Source organism: Belonocnema kinseyi, chromosome 8 (assembly GCF_010883055.1).
Source record: "Belonocnema kinseyi isolate 2016_QV_RU_SX_M_011 chromosome 8, B_treatae_v1, whole genome shotgun sequence".
Taxonomy (NCBI): domain Eukaryota; kingdom Metazoa; phylum Arthropoda; class Insecta; order Hymenoptera; family Cynipidae; genus Belonocnema; species Belonocnema kinseyi.
This window is the reverse complement of record NC_046664.1, coordinates 29246295-29271606: the sequence shown is the minus strand read 5'-3', so window position 1 is coordinate 29271606 and position 25312 is coordinate 29246295. Positions and strand designations below refer to the sequence as shown.

The window sequence follows — 25312 nt, the reverse complement described above, 5'->3', positions numbered from 1 at the left end:
ATATTTAACTGAAATACTTGAATTTTCAATCACAAAGATGAATTTGAAAAAAAAATCAGATTAATTTTTTATAAAAAAAACAGGTATTTTTTTAACGAAATAGTTGAATTTTCAATTAAAGGAGACAAATTATCAACCAAATAGTTGAATTTTGAACTAAAAGAAAATCAACTTTCAACCGAAAATGGAACAGTTAAATTTTTAGTTAATAAAACTAATTTTAACCTAACTAATCAATTTTCAATAAAAATAATGAATCTTCAACTAAAATAATTTAATTCTTAAGCTAAAAAAATTAATATTTACTGAAAAAAAGATAAATTGTTAAACCTAAACTTAAATAAGTAAATTTTAAGTTAAAAGAATTAATTTTTAACCAAACAGATGAATTTTTAACTAAGAATATAAAATATTTAACTAAAATGATAAATAATTAAATGAAATAATCGAACTTTAGACCAAAAAGATGAATTTTTAACCAACACGAATAATTTATACCAAAAAACATGAATTTTCAACTGAAAAAGATCATTTTTCTATCAAAAATTTAATAATTGAATTTTAAGTCAAAGAATGAATGTTCGACCCCAGAAATGAATTTTTAGTTAAGATTATGAATCTTCCGAAAAAATCTAATTTTTAACCAATAAGAATAATATTTAGACAAGAAGGTTAACTTCATAACAAAAATTTTTTTAATATTCGACTGGAATAAGTTAAATTTTCACTTAAAAAAATTAAATTCAACAACAAACAAAATATATTTTTTTTATTAGTTAAATTTTCAAATAAAGTGATTAAATTTCAACAAAAATTGTAAATCTTTGACTCGAATAATTGAATTGCAGACCAGAAAGATCAATTTTGAAATAAAATGAATATTTAAATGAAATAATTTAATTTTGGGCCAAAAAGATGAATTTTCAAACAAAAATATTGATTTCTACCAAAAAGATGAATTTTAAAGTAAAAAAAATTCCTAATAATTAAAAAATAAAGATAATTTTTAACAAATGAGTTTAACTTTTAACTAAGTAATTTTATATCCAACATAAAAAATGAATTTTCAACTAAAATGATAAATATTTAACTAGAATACTTGAATTTTCTATCGATAAGAAAATGAATTTAAAAAAAAGGTAATTTTCTATAAAAATTGGAATTTTTAACAAAATACGTGTATTTTCAACAATAAAGTTGAATTTTCTATTAAAAAAGTTCAAGTTTAATTCAAATTATTGAGTTTGAAACTAGGACAGGTCAATTTTCAACTAAAAATGAAACGGTTGAATTTCTATTTAAATAAATTAAGTTTCACCCAAACTGATGAATTTTCAACTAATATGATAATAAATATTCAAAATGATAAATATTAAATAAATAAATAAATATTGAACTGGGATAGTTGAAAACTTTATTAAGAAGAGGAATTTTCAACTATAAAGATTAATTAAAAAAAAAAGACAATTTTTTCAACAAAATACGTGTATTTTCAACAGTAAAGTTTAATTTTTAATCAAAAAAGATCAATTTAAATTCAAATTATTGAGTTTGAAACTAGGACAGGTCAATTTTCAACTAAAAATGAAACGGTTGAATTTCTATTTAAATAAATTAAGTTTCACCCAAACTGATGAATTTTCAACTAATATGATAATAAATATTCAAAATGATAAATATTAAATAAATAAATAAATATTGAACTGCGATAGTTGAAAACTGTATTAAAAAGAGGAATTTTCAACTATAAAGATTAATTTTTTATAAAAAACAAGGTTTTTGCACAGAGTACATAAATTTTCAAACAAATAGTTAAATTTTTTATGAAGAAATTCAATTCTCAGCCAAATAGTTGAAATTTCATTAAAAAAAGATAAATTTTTAATTTAAGATCGAACAGAAATCTATTTTCTTATGAAAAAATGTGTTATACTAAAAAACATGAAAAAATTTATAATTAAAAAACAACCTTTCAAACCAACTTACTTTTCGGCTCATCAGATACAAAAATAATGATTGGAAAAGGGGTAGAAAAATAATTTCAGCCACAAAATAGAATAGTATAATTTTCTCTTAAAAATCTAATTTTTTACAAAAAAAAAAACACATCATATTTTCAGTAAAATAGTTAAATTTTTACTGGAATAGCTATATTTTTAGATAACAAAATCTAACAAAAATCTAACAAAAATTTATTTACAACAAAGTCGTTTACATTTTCAAACAGAGATGAATTTTTCAATTAAAATCATGAATCTTCAATAAAGAAATTAATTTTTAATAAATAAGTTTAACTTTTATTAACCAAGTAGTTGATTTTTTAAAATTTGATGATGATAAAATTGTGTAATTAAAAGTAACCAAAATAATACTTACCAATTCTGTGAATATATGAAATCGCAGAAGGTGGAAAGTCAAAATTGATAACGAGATTGACGCCCTTAAAATCTATTCCACGACTCATCAATTCCGTACAGACAAGAAACCAAATTTTTCCTTCTCTAAAACATCGCACAACATTGTCTCTCTAAAACGTAAATATAAAATTTTTATTTACAATTTGATGAAAATTATACTATATAAATCCAAAATAAAAATTAAATCTAACTTGATTTTGAGTTCTGTCTGCATGAATGACATCGACGTTGATTCCATCATATATGAGCTCGCTAAAAAGTTCTTGGGCTCTTTCTTTACTCTGTACAAAAATTAAGACCGGTGGAGATAAACCCTGTATCAAATAAAATTGGATGATTATTTTTCTTTTCTTAATTTACTAATGGAAGAAAGGCGCCGTAATTAAATTATGTAATGGGTTCATTTTTAAAATTCCCTGATTAATCTTTTAACAATTTTAACGTAGAATCTTTAATCAACAGAATAAACCAATATTTCAGAAATAAATTTAAAATTTTTAAAATTTTCTAATTTATTATAAACAAAAAAAAAATCGTTTCTACAAGGAGAGATGGCTTTTTCACCAAATTCTTGAATTTTCAACCCAATAATCAAATTTTGAACATAACAATTGAAGTTTTAACCTGTAAAGATAAATTTATGCAAAAAAAAATTTTTTTAAACAGAATGACAAATTTTCAACAAATAAAGATTTTTCACACAAGGAAGAAATAAAGGATTATCCAAATTGTTGGACTATCCAGCCAAAAGACGAATTTCCCCTACAAAAATTGATTTTTAAACAAAACATATGACTTTTCAGCAAAAAAATTATTTTTACACGAAATTGATCCATTTTTACGCAAAATAAATGAAATTTTAAACTAAGAAAATTATTTTTTCATCAAAAAAGGAGAATTTTCAACTGAATAAAAAAATTAATATTTATTAACAAAGTGATTCAAACCAATATTTCAAACAAAATAGTTGAATGCTTAAGCAAAAAAGAAAAATTTTTAACGAAAAATTTACATTTTCATAAAGAAAAATGAAATTTCTACTAAATCTTTCTAGTCAAAAAAATAATACAATTTTTAATTAAATAGTTTATTTTTTACCATTACTTTTTTTACCGTGAAATACGTATTTTCAGAAAAAGACATGAATTTGAATCAAAATCGTTGAATTTTCAACTGAAAAGATTAATTTTTAATAAAAATCAGGGTGGCCGTTTTAATCGACGAAATAAATTTCCGTTTTTTTCCGGGTTGCAAACATTTTTCACGGACAATAAAATTTAAAAAATGAAGCACTAAAGCTAAACAATTTTCCACTTGAGATAATAAAAACTGAGCTGCAAATGAAAGCACTCAAAGTAGAACTGTTAAATTTTGAACTTTTAAAATTGAAATTTAAAAGTTTTTAATTTAAAAATTTTAGATTCAAATGATCAATAATATACGCGTATAAAATTTAAAGTACTAACATTTTTCAATATAAAAAATAAATAAATACACGTTATCATTTGCAATGTTCTAAATCAAAAAATGAATCAATAAACTTTAAAATGTTCAAAATTATATAATTTTAAGGAATTTTAAGCTAGAAACAGCATATATCGAAAAATTGAAAAAATTTTAACTGAACAATCCTTAAATTAGAAATTCAATTATTTTCTTTTTAAATAGTTTAAACATCCTTGGAAAGTTTCAAAATTTTATTTAAAAATCTTGAGAAATCAAGAAGTTGTTTTAAATTTAAAATTATTTTGAAAATTTTTTCAGAACTTCTAAATATCTGTCAAAATGAATTGAATTTTTTTTACAATTTTCTGAAAATCCTGCAAGTTTTAGAAAATTTCTTTACAATTTGGATATATAAATAACAATTGAACATTTATTATTTTTAGGCGAAATTTGAGTAATTTTAAGAGATGTGTAGAAATTTTGAAAAGATTCAAACTTAATGTAAAACTTGAAATGATAGCCTACTATAAAACAAAATGTAAATTTTCGCAAATTCCAAACAAAAAATTAGATTCTTTTCAAGAATTGCGAAAGGCTTCAAAAGAATAAAAGCATTTTCTTAAGATTCCTAGGAAAATTAAAAATATCTTTTCATTTTGAAAAATTATTTTAAGAGAATATTTAAAAAGTTTTTCAAAGATTTAAACAAAATTTTCAAAAAAGATTTTAGAAAATTTTAAGAAAACTTTCTAAAATTTGCATGATAATTTTTAATCTTTTTAAAACTTCTAAATATCTCTTTGAATTACTCAAATTTTGTCTACAAATTTTTACTTGAAAATAGTACATCACAATTTAAAAATGTTACTTACAAATTAAGCATTTTTAAAATACCGCAATTAAAATTGTAACGTTCAAACTTTAAAGGCTCTTCGAAATCTTAACGATTCCAGGTTTTCATAGTCAAACAATTCAGTTAAAGATTCTTTACTTTTAAATATTTGGTTTCAATTTACTTGTCTTGAATAAAAATTCAAATATTGGTAAATATTCAATAATTAATTTTTTTTGATTAAGATTTTCAAATTGAATGGGTTAAAAATTGAATACTTTAGACCAAATAAAAATTTTTAAATTAATTTATTTATCAAATAAAAATGGCTTTTATCGAAAATTTTCAACATCAAAGGCTTTTATTTTTTATTTGTTCAAGTGTTTAAGAAAGAATTTAAAAATTAAATTAAAATAAAATAAAAATAACTAAATAACTAAAATAACTAAATTAAAATAAAAATAACTTAAAAATTACGCATTATAAGCTAAATAATAGCATATTAAAACATATAAGAATTCAACTAATTATTTTAAAACTATTGAAATCTAACGTGGACAGATTTTTCTTATACAAATTTGTCAAATTCCCGGTAAAAAAAAAATCACTGTCATTTCTCGGTTTTTCCCGGTCTCAAAAAATTCTCGGTCATTTTTCGGTCTTGGACCACCCTGACAATATAAATTTTTAATAAAAACTGGAAAACTTCAATTTTCTTTTAAAAAAATTAATGGATTTTTCATGTAATGAATGTAATCATTTTTTTAACAAAGTAGTTCAATTTTCATATAACAAGATGTATGCTTAACGAAAAATATAAAAGTTGATATTTCAACCAAAAACAATTTTAATTTTCTATGAAAAACAGTTAAATTCAGCCAAAAACGACAAATTTTCAACACAATAATTGAATTTTGAACCAAAAAAAGATTTTATACCAAACGCGATGAATTTTCAACAAAAGACTTGAGTTTTCAAGTTGAAAAATCAAATGATTTAGAAAACCGTAAAACGGCGAACCCCGAAAAAAAGAATTTTCATCGAAAATGATAACTTTTTAACAAAATTGTACAATTTTCAATAAAATAATTAAGTTTTTAATTAAATAGTAAAAATATTCATCGAAAACAATTGAATCAAGCATAAAAGACGAAGTTTCAATACAATTGTTGAATCCTCAGCCAGAACAGATAAATTTTTTAAGCGAGAAGATTAAAATTTACCGAAGAAATACGTATTTTCAGGAAAAGACATGAGTTTTAATCCAGATTGTTGAGTTTAAAACTAGATGGTTCAATTTTCATGTAAAAAGATTTTTCTTTAACTTTGTATCAAAAGCAGTTAAATTTAACCAAAAACGACAAATTTTGAACAAACTACTTGAATTATCAAATAAATACAGATTTTTAGTAAAATAAGGGGATGGATTTTCAATAAAAGAGATGAGTTCCCAATCTAAAAAATAGAGATTCCCTGATTTTTCCGTGACTAATTTTTCATTTTCCTTAATCAATAATATTTAAGTACCAGATTTTTAATCCTGTAATACTTTTAACGTAGAATCTTTAATAAACGGAATAAAACAGTATTTCAGAAACAAATTTGAAATTTACTAATTTATTTTAAACAAAATAAATATATTTTCTACCATGAGAGACAGATTTTTAACAAAATACTCAAATAATCCAATTTTGAACATAACAATGGATTTTTCATCCTAGAAAGATACATTCTTAACAAGAAAGTGCCATAGTTTATATTTTAATCAAAAAAGATGAAGTTTATACAAAAAAAAAAGAATTTTAAAAACAAAACAAAAAAGAATGTCTCAACAAATAAAGATTTATCACACAAGGAAGAAATAAAATTTAATCTAAATTGTTGAGCCATCAAGCCAAAAGACGAATTTTCCCAACAAACATTGAATTTTGAAACAAAAAATATGACTTTTCAGCAAAAAAATATTTGTACACGAAATTGATGCATTTTCACCCAACAAACATGAAATTTCAAACTAAGAAAATGATTTTTTCACCAAAAAAGGAGAATTTTCAACTTAAAAATATTAATCTTGAAAAAATGGAATAGTTACATTTTCGGTTAAAATACTAATCTTTAACAACAAAAAAAGACTTCCACTAAACAATTAAATTTTCAACCAAAAACAGCAGACTTTGTTTACGAAAAAAGTTTAACAATGTAGTTTAACTTTTACCCAAGTAATTGAATTTTCAAGTAAAAAAGATAAATTTGTCACAAAATAGTTAAACTTTTAACTAAAAAGATGAATTTTCAACTAAAAATATAAATCTTCAAAAAAAAAATGATTTCTCAACAAAGCGATTCAACTAAATTTTTAAAAGAAAATAGTCAAAAGCTCAAGCAAAGAAGCAGAATTTTTAACCAAAAAAGTTGTATTTTAGTTTAAAAAAATTAAATTTCTACTAACCGGTAGAATTTTAAAAACAAAATATGAATTTTTAAAGAAGAAATTGAATTTTTAATCTGAAGACGAATTTTTAACCAAAAGGATGACTTTTTAACAAAAATGTAGAATTTTCTATCAAATAGTTGCATTTCTGTCTAAATAAGATGAAATATTTCTCAAATCAGATGAATTTTCATTTAACAAAAAATAAATCTTAAAAAAATTGATTAATTTTCATCCAAAAAAGATCACAGTTGATTTTCCAACACCAAAATATAAATTTTAAACAAAAAGTAAACTTTCTACGAAATACTTAAAATTTCAACAAAACACTAGAATCTTCAACCAAAGTGTTCAAGTTTAAGTTTAAGCCAAACAATTGAATTTTATCCAAGAAACATTAAACTTATTTTCACTAATGCATTTTTAATTTAATAAAATAAAATAAATTTAAAAAAGTTAAATTTCCACCCAGAAAAGATTCCAGATCTCTTTTCAACACCAAAATAAATTTTCTACGAAACAGTTTCATTTTTATCCAAGAAAGATAAAATTTCTCTTAAAAAAGATGAAATTTTAATTTAAAAAAACCATTTAAAAAATTGTAATTTCTGTCCAGAAAAAAATCCAGATCTCTTTACAACACCAAAACATTAAATTTCAACAAAAAGTAAATTTTCTACAAAATATTTAAATTTTCAAAAATATTGTTGAATTTTCAACTAAATAGTTGCATTGTAATCCAAGAAAGATGTAATTTCTGCTAAAGCAGGTGAACTTAAAAATCAAAAAGACAAACTTTAAAGAAAGAATGGAATTTCCCACGAAACTGATCCATTTATAACGAACAAAAATAAAATTACAAACTAAAGAAATGATTTCTTCACCGAAAACTTAGAAATTTCAACTAAAAAGATTAATCTTAAAAAAATGGAATAGTACATCTTCAGTTAAGAAATTAATTCTATACCAAAAAACATTTTTGCTTGAGTAATTGAATTTTTAATTAAAAAAAGATTAATTTGCAACAAAATAGTTACACTTTGAACCAAAGAGATGAATTTTCATCTACAAATATTACCAAAAAAGTTATTTCTTAATAAAGTGATTAAAAAAAATGTTCAAACAAAGTATTTGAATGTTCAAGAAAAGTAGAAGAATTTTTATGAAAAATTTGCATTTTTATAAAGAACAATGAAATTTCTGCTAAGCCGGAATAATTTTAAAAACAGAACGCTAAATTTTCAAAAAAATAGTTGAATTTTCGGTCTAAAACATTTCAGTTGAGTTCTCACAATCAAAATATTCATTTTTAAATAAGAAATAAGTTTCTACGAAAAAAATTGAATTTTCAATCCAAATAGATAATTTTTTTTCAACCAAAAAGTAATGATTGTTGATATTTGTACTAAATATTTGCATTTTTATCTATGGAAGATTAGATTTATACTAAAAGAGATATATTTTTAATTAAAAACGAAAACTTTTTAAAAGAATAGTTGAACATGCATCCAGAAAAAATTTCAATTCATTTTCAACAATGAAATACAAATTTTAAACAAAAGTAAATTTTCTACGAAATAATTAAATTTTCAACCAAAATCTATGGAATTTTTAATCAAATAGTTTAATTTGCAACCAAACAGTTGCATTTTTATCCAAGAAAGATAAAATTTCTCTTGAAACATATTAATTTTTAATAAAAAAAATTTTTAATCGTTTAATTTCCGTTCAAAAAAGATTTCAGATCTCTTTTCAACACCAAAAATATAAATTTCAACAAAAAGTAAATTTTATACGAAATATTACATTTTCAACAAAACAGAAGAATTTTACAACAAAAAGTATGATTTTTCAACAAAATTATTGAATTTTCAACCAAACCATTGCATTTTGAGCCAAGAAAAATGAAAATTCTACTAAATAATGTGAATTTCTAAATCAAAAATGCAAATATTCAAAAAAAGAGTTGAATTTTCATCTAAAAAGAGTTGAATTGACTTTTCAAGACAAAAATAGGAATTTTAAACAAAAAAGAAAGGTTTAGGAAATAGTTGAATTTTCAACCAAACATTTAAATTAAATTTTTATCAAAAAAAAAAAGATGCAATATATGCAAAATAGTTTTCATCCTAAAAAGATTTCAGTTGACTTATCAGCAACAACAAAATTAATTTTAAATAAAAGGTTTTACGAAATAAGATGAAGTTTTAACCCAAAAAGACGAATTTAAAAAAAAGCCGTTGAATTTGCAACCAAAAATGATGTTTTTAAAAGCGAATTATTAAATTTTAAACCAAATAATAAAATTTTAAACTAGCAACAAAATTTCTCAACTCCCCCCCCCCCCAATGGAGTAGTTGCATAATAAATTATGCAACTACTATTAAAATTTAGTATATACCTACTTAAAAGTAGGTATATACTAAATTTTAATTAATAAATATTTTCACCTTCTGGATTATATTCCGCAATGCCATTAATTTCCCACCTTCATCTCCAACAAATAATAGCTCTTGCTCGATAAGGTCTGTTGCAGCATTTCTGGAATAAAAAATAAAATGAAAAATCAATTTTATTTAAAGGATATTATACACAGACTTCAAATCCCAAGATAATCTCGAAAAAGGGACAATTGGGCGATTTTTTAAAACGAAAATAGGAGAATAATAGTTTCATTTTCAAACAAATACTGGAAGTTTTTAATAAAATAAATTTTTTTTTAACCAAGAAAGATGACTTTTCTAAAAAAAAAAAAATGACTTTACAATAAAAAAAATACATTTTGAACGAAAAACACCATTATTGATATTTCAGCTAAATAATAGTTCAATTAAAAATTTTAAAAAACAGTTTAATTCAAACAAAAATACGAATTTTCAAGAAAACAGTTAGTTTAATAAGAAAACTTTTAAAAAACGATTAAATTAACCATAAAAGACGTTTTTCAATACAATTTTTGAATCCTCAACCAAAACAGATAAATTTTTAACGAACAAGATTAAGTTTCTACGAAAATACAAATTTTCAGTAAAATACATAGATTTTTATCAAACTTGTTGAATTTGTAACTAAAAAACTCAATTTTCAATTAAAAATATTAATTTTTAACCAAAAATTAAGTAATTAAATTTTTAATGAAAAAAATTAATGAATTTTCATGTAATTATTGTAATGAATTTTTTAACACAGTAGTTCATATTTCAACTAAGTAATTCTATTTTCATATCAAAAAGATTCTGTCTCAAACAAAAACGACGAATTTGCAACAAAATACTTAAATTTTCAATGGAATAGTTAAGTTTTCAAGTAAAAAATTCAATTTATTTAGAAAAACGTTGACTCTGAACCCCGAAAAAATGATTTTTCAACAAAAAAGTTCAGTTGCAACCATTAAAGGTAAATTTTTAATCCAGAATAGTTGAATTCTCAACCAATTAATTAGGTTTTCAACAAAGTATGGACATTTTTTTAATTAGATAGTTGCAATCTCAACATACAACGAAGAATTTTTGACGAAATTATTTAATTTTCAAGCCCAAAAGACTAATTTTTTAGAAAACAGTTGAATTTTCAACAAAAAAGTTTATTTCTAACCAAGAACCACGATTTTGCTGCAAGAAGGATGAATTTTTTATCAAAAGAGGATACATTCTTTGCAAAAAATGTAATCGTTGATATTCCAACCAAAGAAGATTTCAAGTTTAAATAAAAAAGCAGGTTAATTCAGACAATTTTTTCAATAAAATATTTGAATTTTTATAAAAATAGTTAAATTTTTTATCCAAAAAAGATGACTTCTTAACAAAATTGTAGATTTTTCAACAAAATAATTACATTTTTATCTAAATTGTAAAAACATTAATCAATTTGATTTATTTATATTAATATATTATATATTAATTATATTCAACCGTAAAAACGAATTTGCAATAAAATTGTTGAATACTAAATCAAAACAGATATGTACACTTTTTAAGGAAGAACATAAATTTTCTACGAAAAAATACATATTTGGCAAAAGACATATATCTTAATTCAAATAGTTGAATTTTCAACTAAAAAGATCAATTTTAATTAAAAATATCCTCTGTAACCAGAAATGGAATAGTTAAATTTTCTATCAACAAAATGAATAAATTTTTCGTGTAATAAATTTAATACATTTTTTAACAAAGTAGTTGAAGTTTCATATAAAAATATTTATTCTCAACGAAAAATATAATAGTTGCTATTTCAAAAAAAAAGTTGACTTTAAATAAAAAACAGGTTAATTCAACCAAAAATGACCAATTTTCAACAAAATATTTGAATTTTCAATCAAAAAAAAATTTTTTATGAAAAGTTCGTTTCCTAACAAAACGGATGATTTTTTTAACAAAATTGTACAATTTTGAACAAAATAAACTGATACATTTTTTAATCAGGAACATTAATTTTTTACCGAAGAAATACGTATTTTCAGGAAAAGGCATGAATTTTAATCCAAATCGTTGAATTTTAAACTAAAAAGATCAATTTTCAATTAAAAATATAATCTTCGAAAAATGGAATATTTAAATCTTCTGTTAAAAAAATGCATTTTGTGTAATAAATATAATAAATTTTCTAACAGAGTAGTTCGACTTTCAACTAAATAGTTAATTTTTCGTATAAAAATTTTACATGAAAATCAGTTCAATTTAGCCGAAAACAACAAATATTTTCGAAAACCGTTGACGGTGAACTCTGAAAAAAATTTTTTCAACAAAAGTCAGTTTTCTAACGAAAAGGATGACTTTTTAACAGAACTGCACAATTTTCAACAAAATAATTCAATATACATTTTTTAATCAAGAAAATTAATTTTTTTACTGAAAAATACGTATTTTCAGAACAATAAATAAATTTTAATCTAAATCGTGGAATTTTTAACTAAAAAATCAATTTTTGGTTTGAAAAAAATGAATTTTTCAGGTAATGAATGTAATACATTTTTTAAGAAAGTAGCTCAACTTTCAACTAATTAGTTGCATTTTCATATAAAAAATATTAATTCTGAACGAAAAATGTAATAGATGATATTCCAACCACAAAAAATTAAACATTACACATAAAAACAGTAAAATTTAACCAAAAACGACAAATTTTCAACAAAATACTTGAATTTGCAACGATATAAAGATTTTTTTAACATAAGGGATGAATTTTCAACAAAATAGTTTAGTTTTCAAGATAAAAAATTTAATATTTTCAGAAAATCTTCGACTGTGAACCCCATAAAAAAAAGAATTTTCAACAAAAAGTTAGTTTTATAAAAAAACCTTCGACTGTGAACCCCGTAAAAAAAAGAATTTTCAACAAAAAGTTAGTTTTATAAAAAACAGGATGACTTTTTAACAAAATTGTAAAATTCCCAACAAAATAATTAAATTCTGAACTAATCAAAAACAATTGTATCAAGCATAAAATTTTAGATCCTCAACCAAAATAGTTTCACTTTTCAACAAAAAGATCAATTTTCTATAAAAATGACGATTTTTCAGCAAAAGACATAAATATTTATCCAAATCGTTAAATTTTGAACTACAAAGATTAATTTTTTAATTAAAAATATATATTTCTAACTAAAACTGGAATACTTAAATTTTCTATTAAAAAAATAATTGAATTTTTTTTGTAACGAATGTAATAAATTTGTTAAAAAACGAGTTCAACTTTTAACTAAGTAGTTGAACTTTCATTGAAAAAAAAATATTTTAATTTTACATAAAAAATAGTGATTTTCAACTAAAAGCGAAGAATTTTAAACCAAATAAAGATTGTTTAACAAAAGAGATGAATTTTAAACAAGAGTTGAATTTTCAATAAAATATTTTAGTTTTCAAGATAAAAAATTTAATATTTTCTGAAAACCTTCGACTGTTAACCTCGTAAAAAAAAAGAATTTTCAACAAAAAGTTAGTTTTATAAAAAACAGGATGACTTTTTAACAAAATTGTAAAATTCTCAACAAAATAATTAAATTCTGAACTAATCAAAAACAATTGAATCAAGCATAACATTTTTAGATCCTCCACTAAAATAGTTTCACTTTTCAACAAAAAGATCAATTTTATATAAAAATGACGATTTTTCAGCAAAAGACATAAATATTTATCCAAATCGTTAAATTTCGAACTACAAAGATCAATTTTTTAATTAAAAATATATATTTCTAACAAAAACTGGAATACTTAAATTTTCTATTAAAAAAATAATTGAATTTTTTTTTGTAACGAATGTAATAAATTTGTTAACAAACGAGTTCAACTTTTAACTAAGTAGTTGAACTTTCATTGAAAAAAAAATATTTTAATTTTACATAAAAAATAGTGATTTTCAACTAAAAGCGAAGAATTTTAAACCAAATAAAGATTATTTAATAAAAGAGATAAATTTTAAACAAAGGAGTTGAATTTTCAAATTTCAGTTTTACAGTTCCAATTTTTGGTAAAACCGTTGACTGCGAACGAAAAGATAAATTTTCAACAAAAAAGTTCAATTTTAACCAAAAAAGATATTTTTTTAATCAAGAAAGATGATTTTTAATTAAGCTTTAAACAAAATATGTAAATTTTTAACCAAATAGTAGAACTTTCAACAAACAAAGATGAATTTTTAACTAAATTAATCAATTTTCAAGCAAAACAAAAGTTTTTAAACAAAATAATTAAATCTTCAATAAAATAGTAACATTTTTAACCAAAAGAGATAAATTCTGAACAAAAAATATAACAGACGATTACATAATTCCATTATAACGGACCAAAAACGTTTGAAATGTACAATTTTGGTTGTTTTCAAACAACTTCAAATCCATGAAAATAGTATTCAAATCTGAGAAATTTACAAGCATTTCGCAAAAAAGGCCAAAAAATCTAAAAGAATCTTTAATTATTCACTTATTTATAATTCAAAATATGTACATTTTTTTAGAAACATTAAAAATTAAAGATTTGATAGGTTTTCTTCTTATGCATAAAAAAAAGAAAAAAGCTTATTAAAACTATAATTATTAAAAAAAAATGTATATATTTTCTGTCATAACTCAGAAAAAATCAACATTTTCAGATTTTAATTACTATTTTAATTAATTTTAAGAGTATTTAAAAAGAAAAAAAACGTAGTTTATGTAGTTTTTGGAATTAAATTCTTCACTTTTATCATTCAGGTTGTTAGATTTTTTTTTCAAATTTTAGGTGAAAAAATTTTTTTGTTTTCGACTCATCCAATTTTAAAAGAACGTCAAAACTTAGAAAATTGTTCAGTTTTCTATGATTTCATGAATTGAAATTATATTATCAGTCATTTATCATTTAAAAAAAACATGAATCAATTGTTTTTATAAATTATTTTCTTATTTTCGCTTCTTACCAACTTTTAAATGTTTACATTGTAATAAATCATTTCCAATTTTAAAAATAAGTAAATAATGTTGCCGTTTTAAGAAATTATTTCAATAACTTGAGCAATAGAAGAATTTAATTTCAAAATTGAAAACAGTTTAGATGTAGAGAATATTTACCGAGAAAAAATAAGCCATTATTCATTAAAATTCAACTATTTTTCGAAAATCGGTAATGAGCGATCGTTAAAAAAAAATTAAATTGCAAAGAACATTGTTAAAATAAATTCTTTTGCAAGTTAAAAAATGTTTCATTAAAAAAAAAGATTTTATTTGTATCCAGTTCTAATTTTTATAAACCTTTTATTTTCTTTATTACTAGAAAAGTGATGAGTGCGCATTTTTAATAATTATTTTGAAAATTAAAGACAAATATTTGGAATAATCATAATAATTTAATTTTCGTTATTTTACCTGAGACCGACTGTAACTGTAATCCAGCCTTTGAGATGTTCCCTGCACCATCTTGTCACAGCTGGTGTATTTGTGGCGCTGAACATGGCTCTCCGAAGATTAGGATTCGTGCATGCTTTCGAAATTTCATTCAGCTGATCTCGAAAGCCTCTAGTTCCTTCTTCAAAAAGCTTGTCTGCTTCATCGACAACTAACCACTCCACGCTTTAAAAATACGTTTTAAAAAATTAACTTCTTTCATCTAAATAATATTAAATTTAAATAAAACATTTATTTTAACCTCAGACCTCGGTCTTACCACTATCAGATGTTTCCAACCAAAATTAAAAAATTAAGAGCATTTTCAAAATTAAACAATTTTTTTCTGTTAATTAAAAAATTTGTGTAAAAGTTTTTTATGGATGGGTAGAAGACTTGCAAATTATTCAAATAAAATGTTCAATACCAATGAAAATTAGAAAAGTTATATACTTTTGAAAATTTGTAAAATGTTCAGAAAAATAGAAAAAAATATTTTTCTAAAAGATTAGGAGATTTCATTTAAATTCATCACTAGATATCAAATATATTTAAAAACTATGTCAGTTAAATTTTTCGATTAGACAAAAATTCAAAAAGTTTAAGCTCTTTCAAAATTGGAATAAAAATTTTTTATGAGTCCAAAAGACTTGCAAATTATCCTAATGACATTTTTAAATTCGATAAAACTTCAAAAAGTTATATGCTTTTCGTTAAATTCCTTAATTAGACAAAATTTCCAAAAGTTGGATCATTTTAAAAAATATGCACTTTTGGTTTTTTAAGAGATCCATAAGTTTAAAGCGTTGAATTTTAAACCAAAAAGATGAATTTTTGAATAAAATAATGGAACATTCAAATGGTTTAGTTGAATTTTTAACGAAAAAGATAAATTTTCAGACAAGAAGATTAATTTTCTACCAAAAAGACGATTTTTTAAACAAAATACATTAATTTTCAACTGGAATAGCTCAATTTTATACATGAAAGATAAATTTTCAACGAAAATGATGAATATTTCACTGTAATAGTTGAATTTTCAACTAAAAAGATGAGTATTCAGCTAAAATGATAGAATCTTCAAAACTGGAGTAGTCAAACTTTCAACTAAAAAAAAAAAATTTAAATTAAAATAATGAATCTTCAACTTAAATAGTTGAATTTCCAAACAAAAGGATACATTTTAAAATAAAATGATGAAGCTTTGATTGGAATACTTGAATTTTAAAAGAAAAAGATAAATTTTCGAATAGGAAGATTAATTTTATACTAAAAATACGATTTTTTAAAAACAAAATACATGAATTATCAACTGGAAAAGCTTTATTTTGATCACAAAAATACCAATTTTCAACTAAATTGTTGAATTTAAAACTAAAAATATAATTTTTTAACCATAAATGGAACAGTTAAACTTTCAGTGAAAAAATTAATTTTAAGGAACTAAATTTCAGACAACAATATAGTTAAATTTTGAATCAAAGTCATAAATTTCTGACTATCATGATGAATCTTTACCTGAAATAGTTGAATTTTCAACGAAAAATATCAATTTTCAAACAAGAAGATTAATTTTCTACCAAAAAAGACGATTTTTAACAAAATACATGAACTTTCAACGAAATAGTTCAATTTTGATACCAAAAATACAAAATTTTAACCAAATATTTGAATTTAAAACTAAAAAAGATTTATTTTTAACCATAAATAAAATATAAAAATTTTCAGTTCAAAAATTAAATTTAAACCAACAAAAAAACTAATTTTCAAGAAAATAGTTAAATTTTGAATTAAATCGATGAATTTTCAACTATAATCACAAATCTTAAACTGAAATTGTTGAATTTTAAACCAAAAAGATGACTTTTCGACTAAAATAATGGAATTTTTAACTGGATTAGTTGAATTATCAACGAAAAAGATACATTAAAAAAAAAAAAAGATTAATTTTCTCCCTAAAAGACGATTTTTAAAACAAAATACATGAATTTTCAACTGAAATAGCTCAATTTTAAAACAGAAAGATGAATTTTCAACAAAAATGATGAATCTTTCACTGTAATAGTTGATTTTTCAACTTGAAAAAAAAAATTATTTTCCAACAAAAATGATTGAATCTTCAATTGGAGTACTTAAATTTTTAACTCAAAAAATAATAATTTTCAACTAAAATAATGAATCTTCAACTTAAATAGTTGAATTTTCAGCCAACAGGATACATTTTTTAATAAAATGATGAAGCTTTGATTGGAATACTTGAATTTTTAAAGAAAAAGAGCACATTTCGGACAAGATTAATTTCCTACTAAAAAAAACGATTTTTTAAAAACAATATACATGACATTTCAACGAAATAGTTCAATTTTGATCACAAAAATACCAATTTTCAACCACAGAGTTGAATTTAAAACTAAAGGCGATCAATTTTTAGCTAAAATGTAATAGTTAAATTTTCAGGTAAAAAATTAATTTTAAACTAAAAAAAACAACTAATTTCCAACAAAATAGTTCAATTTTGAATGAAAGCGATGAATTTCCAACTGTAAGGAAAACGTCCACTGAAATTGTTGAATTTTAAACCAAAAAGATGAATTTTCAACCAAAGAGATAAATTTACAAATACAAATTTAATTACAAAAATACAAATTTTCAACTAAATAGTTGCATTTAAAACTAAAGGGGATTAATTTTTAGCTATAAATGTAATAGTTAAATTTTCAATCAAACATATTAATTTTAAACAAACAAAAAACTAATTTTCAACAAAATAGTTAAATTTTGATTCAAATCGATGAATTTTCAACTATAATCACAAATCTTTAACTGAAATAGTTGAAGTTTAAACGAAAAAGATGAATTTTCGACTAAAATAATGGAATATTCAACTGGATTAGTTGAATTTTCTACAAAAAAGATAAATTTTCAAACAAGAAGATTAATTTTCTACCAAAAAGAAGATTTTTTAAAACAATATACATGCATTTACAACTGGAATAGCTCAATTTTAAACCATAAAGATGAATTTCCAACGTAAATGATGAATCTTTCACTGTAAAAGTTTGATTTTCGACTCAAAAAGTAATAATTTTCAACTAAAATGATTAATCTTCAACTGAAATAGTTGAATTGCCAACCAAAAGGATACATTTTTAATTAAAATAATGAATATTTAACTGGAATACTGGAATTTTCCAACAAGAAAAGTAATTTTCTACAAAAAAAAGAACGTTTTTCAATAAAAGACATGAAATTTCAATGAAATAGTTTAATTTTGATACCAAAAATATAAAATTTTAACCAAATAGTTGAATTTACAACTAAAAAAGATCCATTTTTAGCCATAAATAAAATATTTTAAATTTTCAGTTAAAAAAATTAATTTTGAACATAAAAAACAACTAATTTTCAACAAAATAGTTAAATTTTGAATCAAAGCGATAAATTTCGAACTATCATGATGAAAATTTAACTGAAACTGTTGAATCTAAACATAAAAGATAAATTTTTGACTAAAAGAATGGAACATTCAACTGGATTAGTTGAATTTTCAACCAGAAAGATAAATTTACAAATAAAATTATAAATATTTAATTAGATTACTTGAATCTTCAACGAAAAAGATAAATTTTCAAACAAGACGATTGATTTTCTACCAAAAAAAGAAAATTTTTCAACAAAATACATGAAATTTAAAATTAAATTATAAATCTTTGATTGGAATACTTAACCAAATAATTGGATTTAAAACTAAAAAAGATTAATTTTTAGCCATAAATGGAATAGTTAAATTTTCAGTTAAAAAATTAATGTTAAACAAACAAAAAACTACTATTTTAGTTGAATTTTTAACCAGATATAAATTTACAAATAAAATAATGAATATTTAACTGGAAGACTTGAATTTTCAATCAAGAAGATTAATTTTCTGCCAAAAAGACGATTTTTTAAAACAAAATACATGAAATTTCAAGGAAATAGTTCAATTTTAATCCCAAAAATACCAATTTTCCACCAAATAGTTGAATTTAAAACAAAAAAATATAACTTTTTAACCATAAATGAAACAGTTAAATTGTCAGTTGAAAAATTAATTTTAAACAACAATGAAAACAACTAAATTTCAGAAAGAAAGATAATTTTGAATCAAAGCGATGAATCTTCAACTATACTGATAAATTTTTAACTGAAATATTTGTATTTTTAATCAAAAAGATGAATTTCCAACCAGAGAGATAAATTTACAAAAAATTATGAATATTTGATTGGAATACTTGAATTTTCAACGGAAAAGATAAATTTTCGAACAAGACGATTCATTTTTCACGAAAAAAGACGATTTTTTAAAACAAAATACATGAAATTTCAACGAAATAGTTCAATTTTCATCACAAAAATACAAATTTTCAACCAAGTTTTAATTTAATTATATAAATAAATCAGTTAAAAAAATTAATTTTTAACAAGAAAAAAACGAACTCTCAACAAAATAGTTCAAATTTAAATCAAATCGATGAATTTCCAATTATAATGACGAATCTTTAACTAAAATAGCTGAATTTTAAAACAAAAAGATGAATTTTCGACAAAATAATGGAATATTCAACTGGATTAGTTGAATTTTCAACAAAAAAGATTAATTTTCTACTAAAAAGACGATTTTTTAAAACAAAATATATGAATTTTCAACTAAAAATAGCTCAATTTTAAAGCAGAAAGATAATTTTTCAACGAAAATGATGAATCTTTCACTGTAATAGTTTGATTTTCAACTAAACAATGAAATTTTCATCTAAAATGATAAAATATTCATTTACAGTAGTTAAATTTTTAACTAAAAAAATAATAATTTTCAACTAAAATGATGAATCTTCAACTGAAATAGTTGAATTTCCAAACAAACGTGTACATTTCAAAATAAAATTATGATTCTTTCATTCGAATATTTGAATTTTTAAAGAAAAAGATTAATTTTCTACTAAAAAGACGACTTTTTAAAACAAAATACATGAATTTTCAACTGAAAATTGCTCAATTTTAAACCAGAAAGATAAGTTTTCAACGAAAATGATGAATCTTTCACTGTAATAGTTTGATTTTCAATTAAAAAAATAATAATTTTCAACTAAAATGATGAATCTTCAATTGAAATAGTTGAATTTCCAAACAAAAGTGTACATTTTAAAATAGAATTATGATTCTTTGTTTGGAATATTTGAATTTTAAAGAAAAAGATAAATTTTCCAACAAGAAGAGTAATTTTCTACTAAAAAAAAAAGGTTTTCAACAAAATATATGAATTTCAACGAAAGAGTTGAATTTTTATCGCAAAAATACAAATTTTCAACCAAATAGTTGAATTTAAAATTAAAAGATATCATTTTTCAACCATAAATGGAACAGTTAAATTTTCAGTTAAAAACATTATTTTTAAACATCAAAAAAACTAATTTTTAGAAAAAAGTTACATTTTGAATGAAAGCGATGAATTTTCTAATAAAATAATGGAATATTCAACTGAATTAGTAGAATTTTCAACTAAAAAGATAGAATCTTCAATTGGAGTAGTTAAATTTTTAACTCAAAAAATAATAATTTTCAACAAAAATGATGAATATTTCACTGTAATAGTTAAATTTCCAACCAAAAGGATACATTTTTAAATAAAATAATGAATATTTAACTGGATGACTAAAATTTTAAATGAAAAAGATGAATGTTTAAACAAGAAGAGTAATTTTCTACCAAAAAAGACGAGTTTTAAAGAAAATTTATGAATTTTCAAAGGCCTGTATCCTTGACATAATATTTTTTCGAAATAAGTAACATTTCAATAATGAATAAATAAATGTAATCTTACTTCTTCAGCGAAATAACAGATGTATCTTGATTCAGAAGAAACGTGAGTCTCTTTGGAGTTGTGATAAGAATATCTGAAAATAAAAATCGGGATAAAATGAAAAAATCAAATTAAAATACTATAAATATAGAATTGAATATTATGGAAATGAACTGACCAAACTTTTGAGAGCTTTTTGGCCCGTATTGAGAGAGTGCTTGATTGATTTTACTAATAATGTGAACTCGAAAGCCTCGACCTTCGCTGAGTTTAAGGCATTCTCTGTAAGTTTGCTTGGCTAATTCTCTCGTTGGACTTAAAACAATTGCACGAAATCCTTGCTTTTGCGGTCCACCCAGCTGGTGAATTATCGGGAGTAAAAAAGCAGCAGTTTTTCCTGAACCAGTAGGTGCACAAGCCAAGACTTCTTTACCCTAAATCAATCATAATTTTATATGATAATAGAAGCATTTTATTTTAATTTTAATTTTTTATTTTTTGTTTAATGATGAATCTTCAACTGGAATAGATAAATTTTCAACTATAAAGATTAATTTTTTACAAAAGAGGCGAATTTTTCACAATGTAGATAAATTTTCGAACTAGTTTATTTTCTAAGTAAAAAATATCAATTTTCAACAAAATACTTGAAGTTTCATCAAATATTCTTTAGCCTAAATCAATCATAATTTTATATGATAATTACGATAATATAGTTTCCTCATGGGTTTTCGGCATCATGAAAAATATGTTTTTATTTTCCCGAAAAGGAACATCAAAACGTTAATAGATTTATTTTTTTTTTTATTATGGTTAAAAAATAAATAAAGCCAAGACAAAAATAAAGCTTAAAGCTTTTGCCTTTCTTATTATTTTTCTTTAATTTATTTTATATTTTTTATGAGATTTTTTACGATTTTTTACGAGATGAATTTTTAACTAAAATTATGGTATATTCGACTGGAAGAATTGTTAAATTTTCAGTTAAAAATAAGAAATAATTGTCAAAAAAAAAGAATTCAAATAAAAAACAAGTTTTCAATGAAAAAGCTCATTTTTTAACCAAAGCAATTAATTGTAATCAAAACGATGAACCTTCAACAAGAAAAGATTAATCTTTAACAAACGAGTTTATCTTTCAATCAAGTAATTTTATTTGCATTTAAAATTATAAATATTTAACTGGAATTTTTTAATTTTTAACCGAAAAGAAGAATTTTCAAACAAAAATATTAACCTTCAGAGAAAAATATGATTTTCTGCGACAAAAAAATGATTTTTTCAAAAAAAAAAAAGAATTTTCAACAAAATAGTTGAATTCTTAATTAAAAAATATTAATTTTCAACAAAAAATGAAATAGTGAACTCTTAAGTTAAAGAAATTAATTTTCAACTGCAAAGATGAATCTTCAACTGGTATAGTTAAAGTTTATGCTAAAAAGATGCATTCTCAACTATAAAGAATAATTTACTACAAAAAAGACGGATTTTAAACATAATAATTACATTTTCAAATTAAATAATTATTCTTCAACTGGAATAGTTAGATTTTAAAGAACAACAAAAAATCATTTTTAACAAAAGAGTTCAATATTGAACTGAAATAATTGAATTCTTAACCGAACACGAGAATTAAACAAAAAACTTCAGAGTTTAAGATAATTTCCTACAAAAAAATTGAATTTTTAAACAAAATATGTGAATTTTCAACGAGAAAAATCAATTTTTAATTAGAAAAGATCAATTCCCAACAAAAAAAGGAATAGTTAAATTTTCAACCAAAGAAAATAATGTTGAACCAAACTAATTAATTTTAAAAATAGAGAATCTACAAAAATATAGTTAAATTTTCAACTAAAATGATAAAATTTCAAATTGAATTATGAATCTTCAACTGGAATAGTTAGATTTTAAAATAAAAAGATTGATTTTCTACCGAAAAATAAAATTTTTCAACAAAAATACATGAATTTATAACGAAATAGTTAAATTTTGAACTAAAAAATAATAATTTTCATTGGAAAATAGAATAGTTACATTTTTAGTCAAGAAAATAATTTTAAAACCCACATAGGAGCTCTCATTTTTTTGTAAATGATGAATCTTCAACTGGAATAGTTGAATTTTATGTCAAAAAGATGAATTTTCAATTATAAAGATTAATTTTCTACAAAAGATGAAAATTTTTCACAATTTAGATAAATTTCCAAACCACTGGTTTAATTTCTAAATAAAAAATATCAATTTTCAACCAAATAGTTGAAGTTTTATCCAAAAAATATACATTTTTAAATAAAAATAGACTAGTTAATTTTTCTGTTAAAAATCTAATTCTTAACAAAACCAAAAAAAAATACAGATTTTAAATTAAGAAGATGAATTTTTAATTAAAGCGGTGAATATTTCACTAGAACACTTGAATTTCCAAGCCAAAGAGATAATTTTTAAACAGGAAAATTAATTTTAAAATAAAAAGATTGATTTGCTACCAAATAATAAAAATATTCAACAAAATAAATGAATTTATAACTAAATAGTTAAATTTTGAACTAAAAAAAAATTTTCATTAGAAAATGGAATAGCAACATTTTTAGTTAAAAAATAACTTTAAATCAAACACAGAAGCTTTTTTTTTTAATTTTAATTTTGTATTAATTTTTTTAATGATGAATCTTTAACTGGCATAGTTGAATTTTATACCAAAAAGATGAATTTTCAACTATAAAGATTAATTTTCTACAAAAGAGGAAAATTTTTCACAAATTAGAAAATTTTTTAAAAAACCACTGGTGCAATTTATAAATAAAAATTATCAATTTTCAACCAAATAGTTGAAGTTTCATCTAAAACGTTAATAGATTTTTTTATTATTTCTTGAAAAAAGAGTGGAAACCCTGGAATTGTCAAGGAACTTTTATATTCCTCGAAAACCCAGGAAATGTCAGGGAATTAATTTTGACCCAACGAGATGAATTTTTAACTAAAATTAGGGAATATTCAACTGGAATAATAGTTACATTTTCAGTTATAAATAAGAAATAATTGTCAACCAAAAAACATCAAAATAAAAAACAAGTTTTCAATCAAACAGCTCATTTTTTAACCAAAGCAATTAATTTTAATTAAAACGATGAACCTTCGACAAAAACAAAATTAATTTTTAACAAAAGAGTTTAACTTTCAACCAAGTAATTTATTTGCATTAAAAATGATAAATATTTAACCGGAATACTTGATTTTTTAACCGAAAAGAAGAATTTTCAAACAAGAAGATTTACCTTCAGAGGAAAAAATAATTTTCTAAAAAAAAAGAAACGACTTTGTTTTTTAATTCAGGATATTTAACAAAATATTTTTAACATTTTAATTTTTTAAACAAAATACGTGAATTTTCAACGAAATAGTTGATTTTTAAAATAGAAAATATCAATTTTCAACCAAAAATGGAATCGTTAACTTTTCGTGTAAAGAAATTAATTTTCAACCAAACGAATGAATTTTCAACTAAAAGATGAATCTTCAACTGAAATAGTTGAAGCTTATGCTAAAAAGATGCACTTTCAACCATAATGATAAATTTCCTACAAAAAAAAACGGATTTTGATCAAAACAGTTAAATTTTCAACTAAACAGATAAATTTTATAATTAAATTATGAATCTTCAATCGGAATAGATAGATTTTAAAACAAAAAGATAATTTCTTAATTAAAATGATGAATATTTAACTGGAACACTTGAATTTTCATCCAAAAAGATACATTTTTAAACAAGAAAATTAATTTTTAAATAAAAAGATTGTTTTTAAATGTTGAACTAAAAAAATAATAATTTTCATCAGAAAATGGAATAGTAACATATTTAGATAAAAAATAATTTTAAACCAAACATAGAAGCATTTTATTTTAATTTTAATTTTTAATTTTTTGTTTAATGATGAATCTTCAACTGGAATAGATAAATTTTATATCAAATATTCTTTACCCTAAATCAATCATAATTTGATATAATTACGATGATTACGTTTCCTCATATGTTTTTACATAATGCAAAATATGTTTTTATTTTCCCGAAAAGGAACATCGAAACGTTAACAGGTTGATTTATTTTTTATTCTGGTAAAAAAAAATAAAGCCAAGAAAAAATAAAAATAAATTTAATTAATTTTTTATTTTATATTTTAATGGAGGCAGTTAATAGTGTGTTGTGCAAATTTTATATTATTATAAAATTTTTTCTTTAGTCAGCCCCTAAATTGTAAATGAAACGATTAATTTATACCAAAAAAAGGTGAATTTTCAAACAAAAATTAAATAATTAAATTATCAGTAAAAAACTGAATATTTAAACAAAGAAATGAAATTTTTAATAAAATCATAGAATATTCTACTGGAATAATAGTTACATTTTCAGTAACTATTAGTAACTATTAGTAAAAAAAAATCGATTTTTTTTAACAAAATATGTGAAATTTCCACGATGGCAACTGGAATAGTT

The 25312-nt window shown here is 21.7% G+C and overlaps 1 protein-coding gene across 1 annotated transcript in view; it reads right to left on the bottom strand.

Moving 5' to 3' along the window:
* LOC117178792 (probable ATP-dependent RNA helicase DDX52) overlaps positions 1-25312 on the bottom strand; it is a 39760-nt gene that overhangs the window by 4093 nt on the left and 10355 nt on the right. Inside the window, exons 4-9 of the mRNA XM_033370267.1 lie at positions 20996-21251; positions 20839-20911; positions 14964-15167; positions 9577-9667; positions 2609-2731; positions 2377-2527 (exon numbers count right to left, since the gene is read on the bottom strand). Of these exons, the coding sequence (XP_033226158.1) occupies positions 2377-2527; positions 2609-2731; positions 9577-9667; positions 14964-15167; positions 20839-20911; positions 20996-21251 (898 nt within the window). The remainder of the gene's footprint in view (positions 1-2376; positions 2528-2608; positions 2732-9576; positions 9668-14963; positions 15168-20838; positions 20912-20995; positions 21252-25312) is intronic.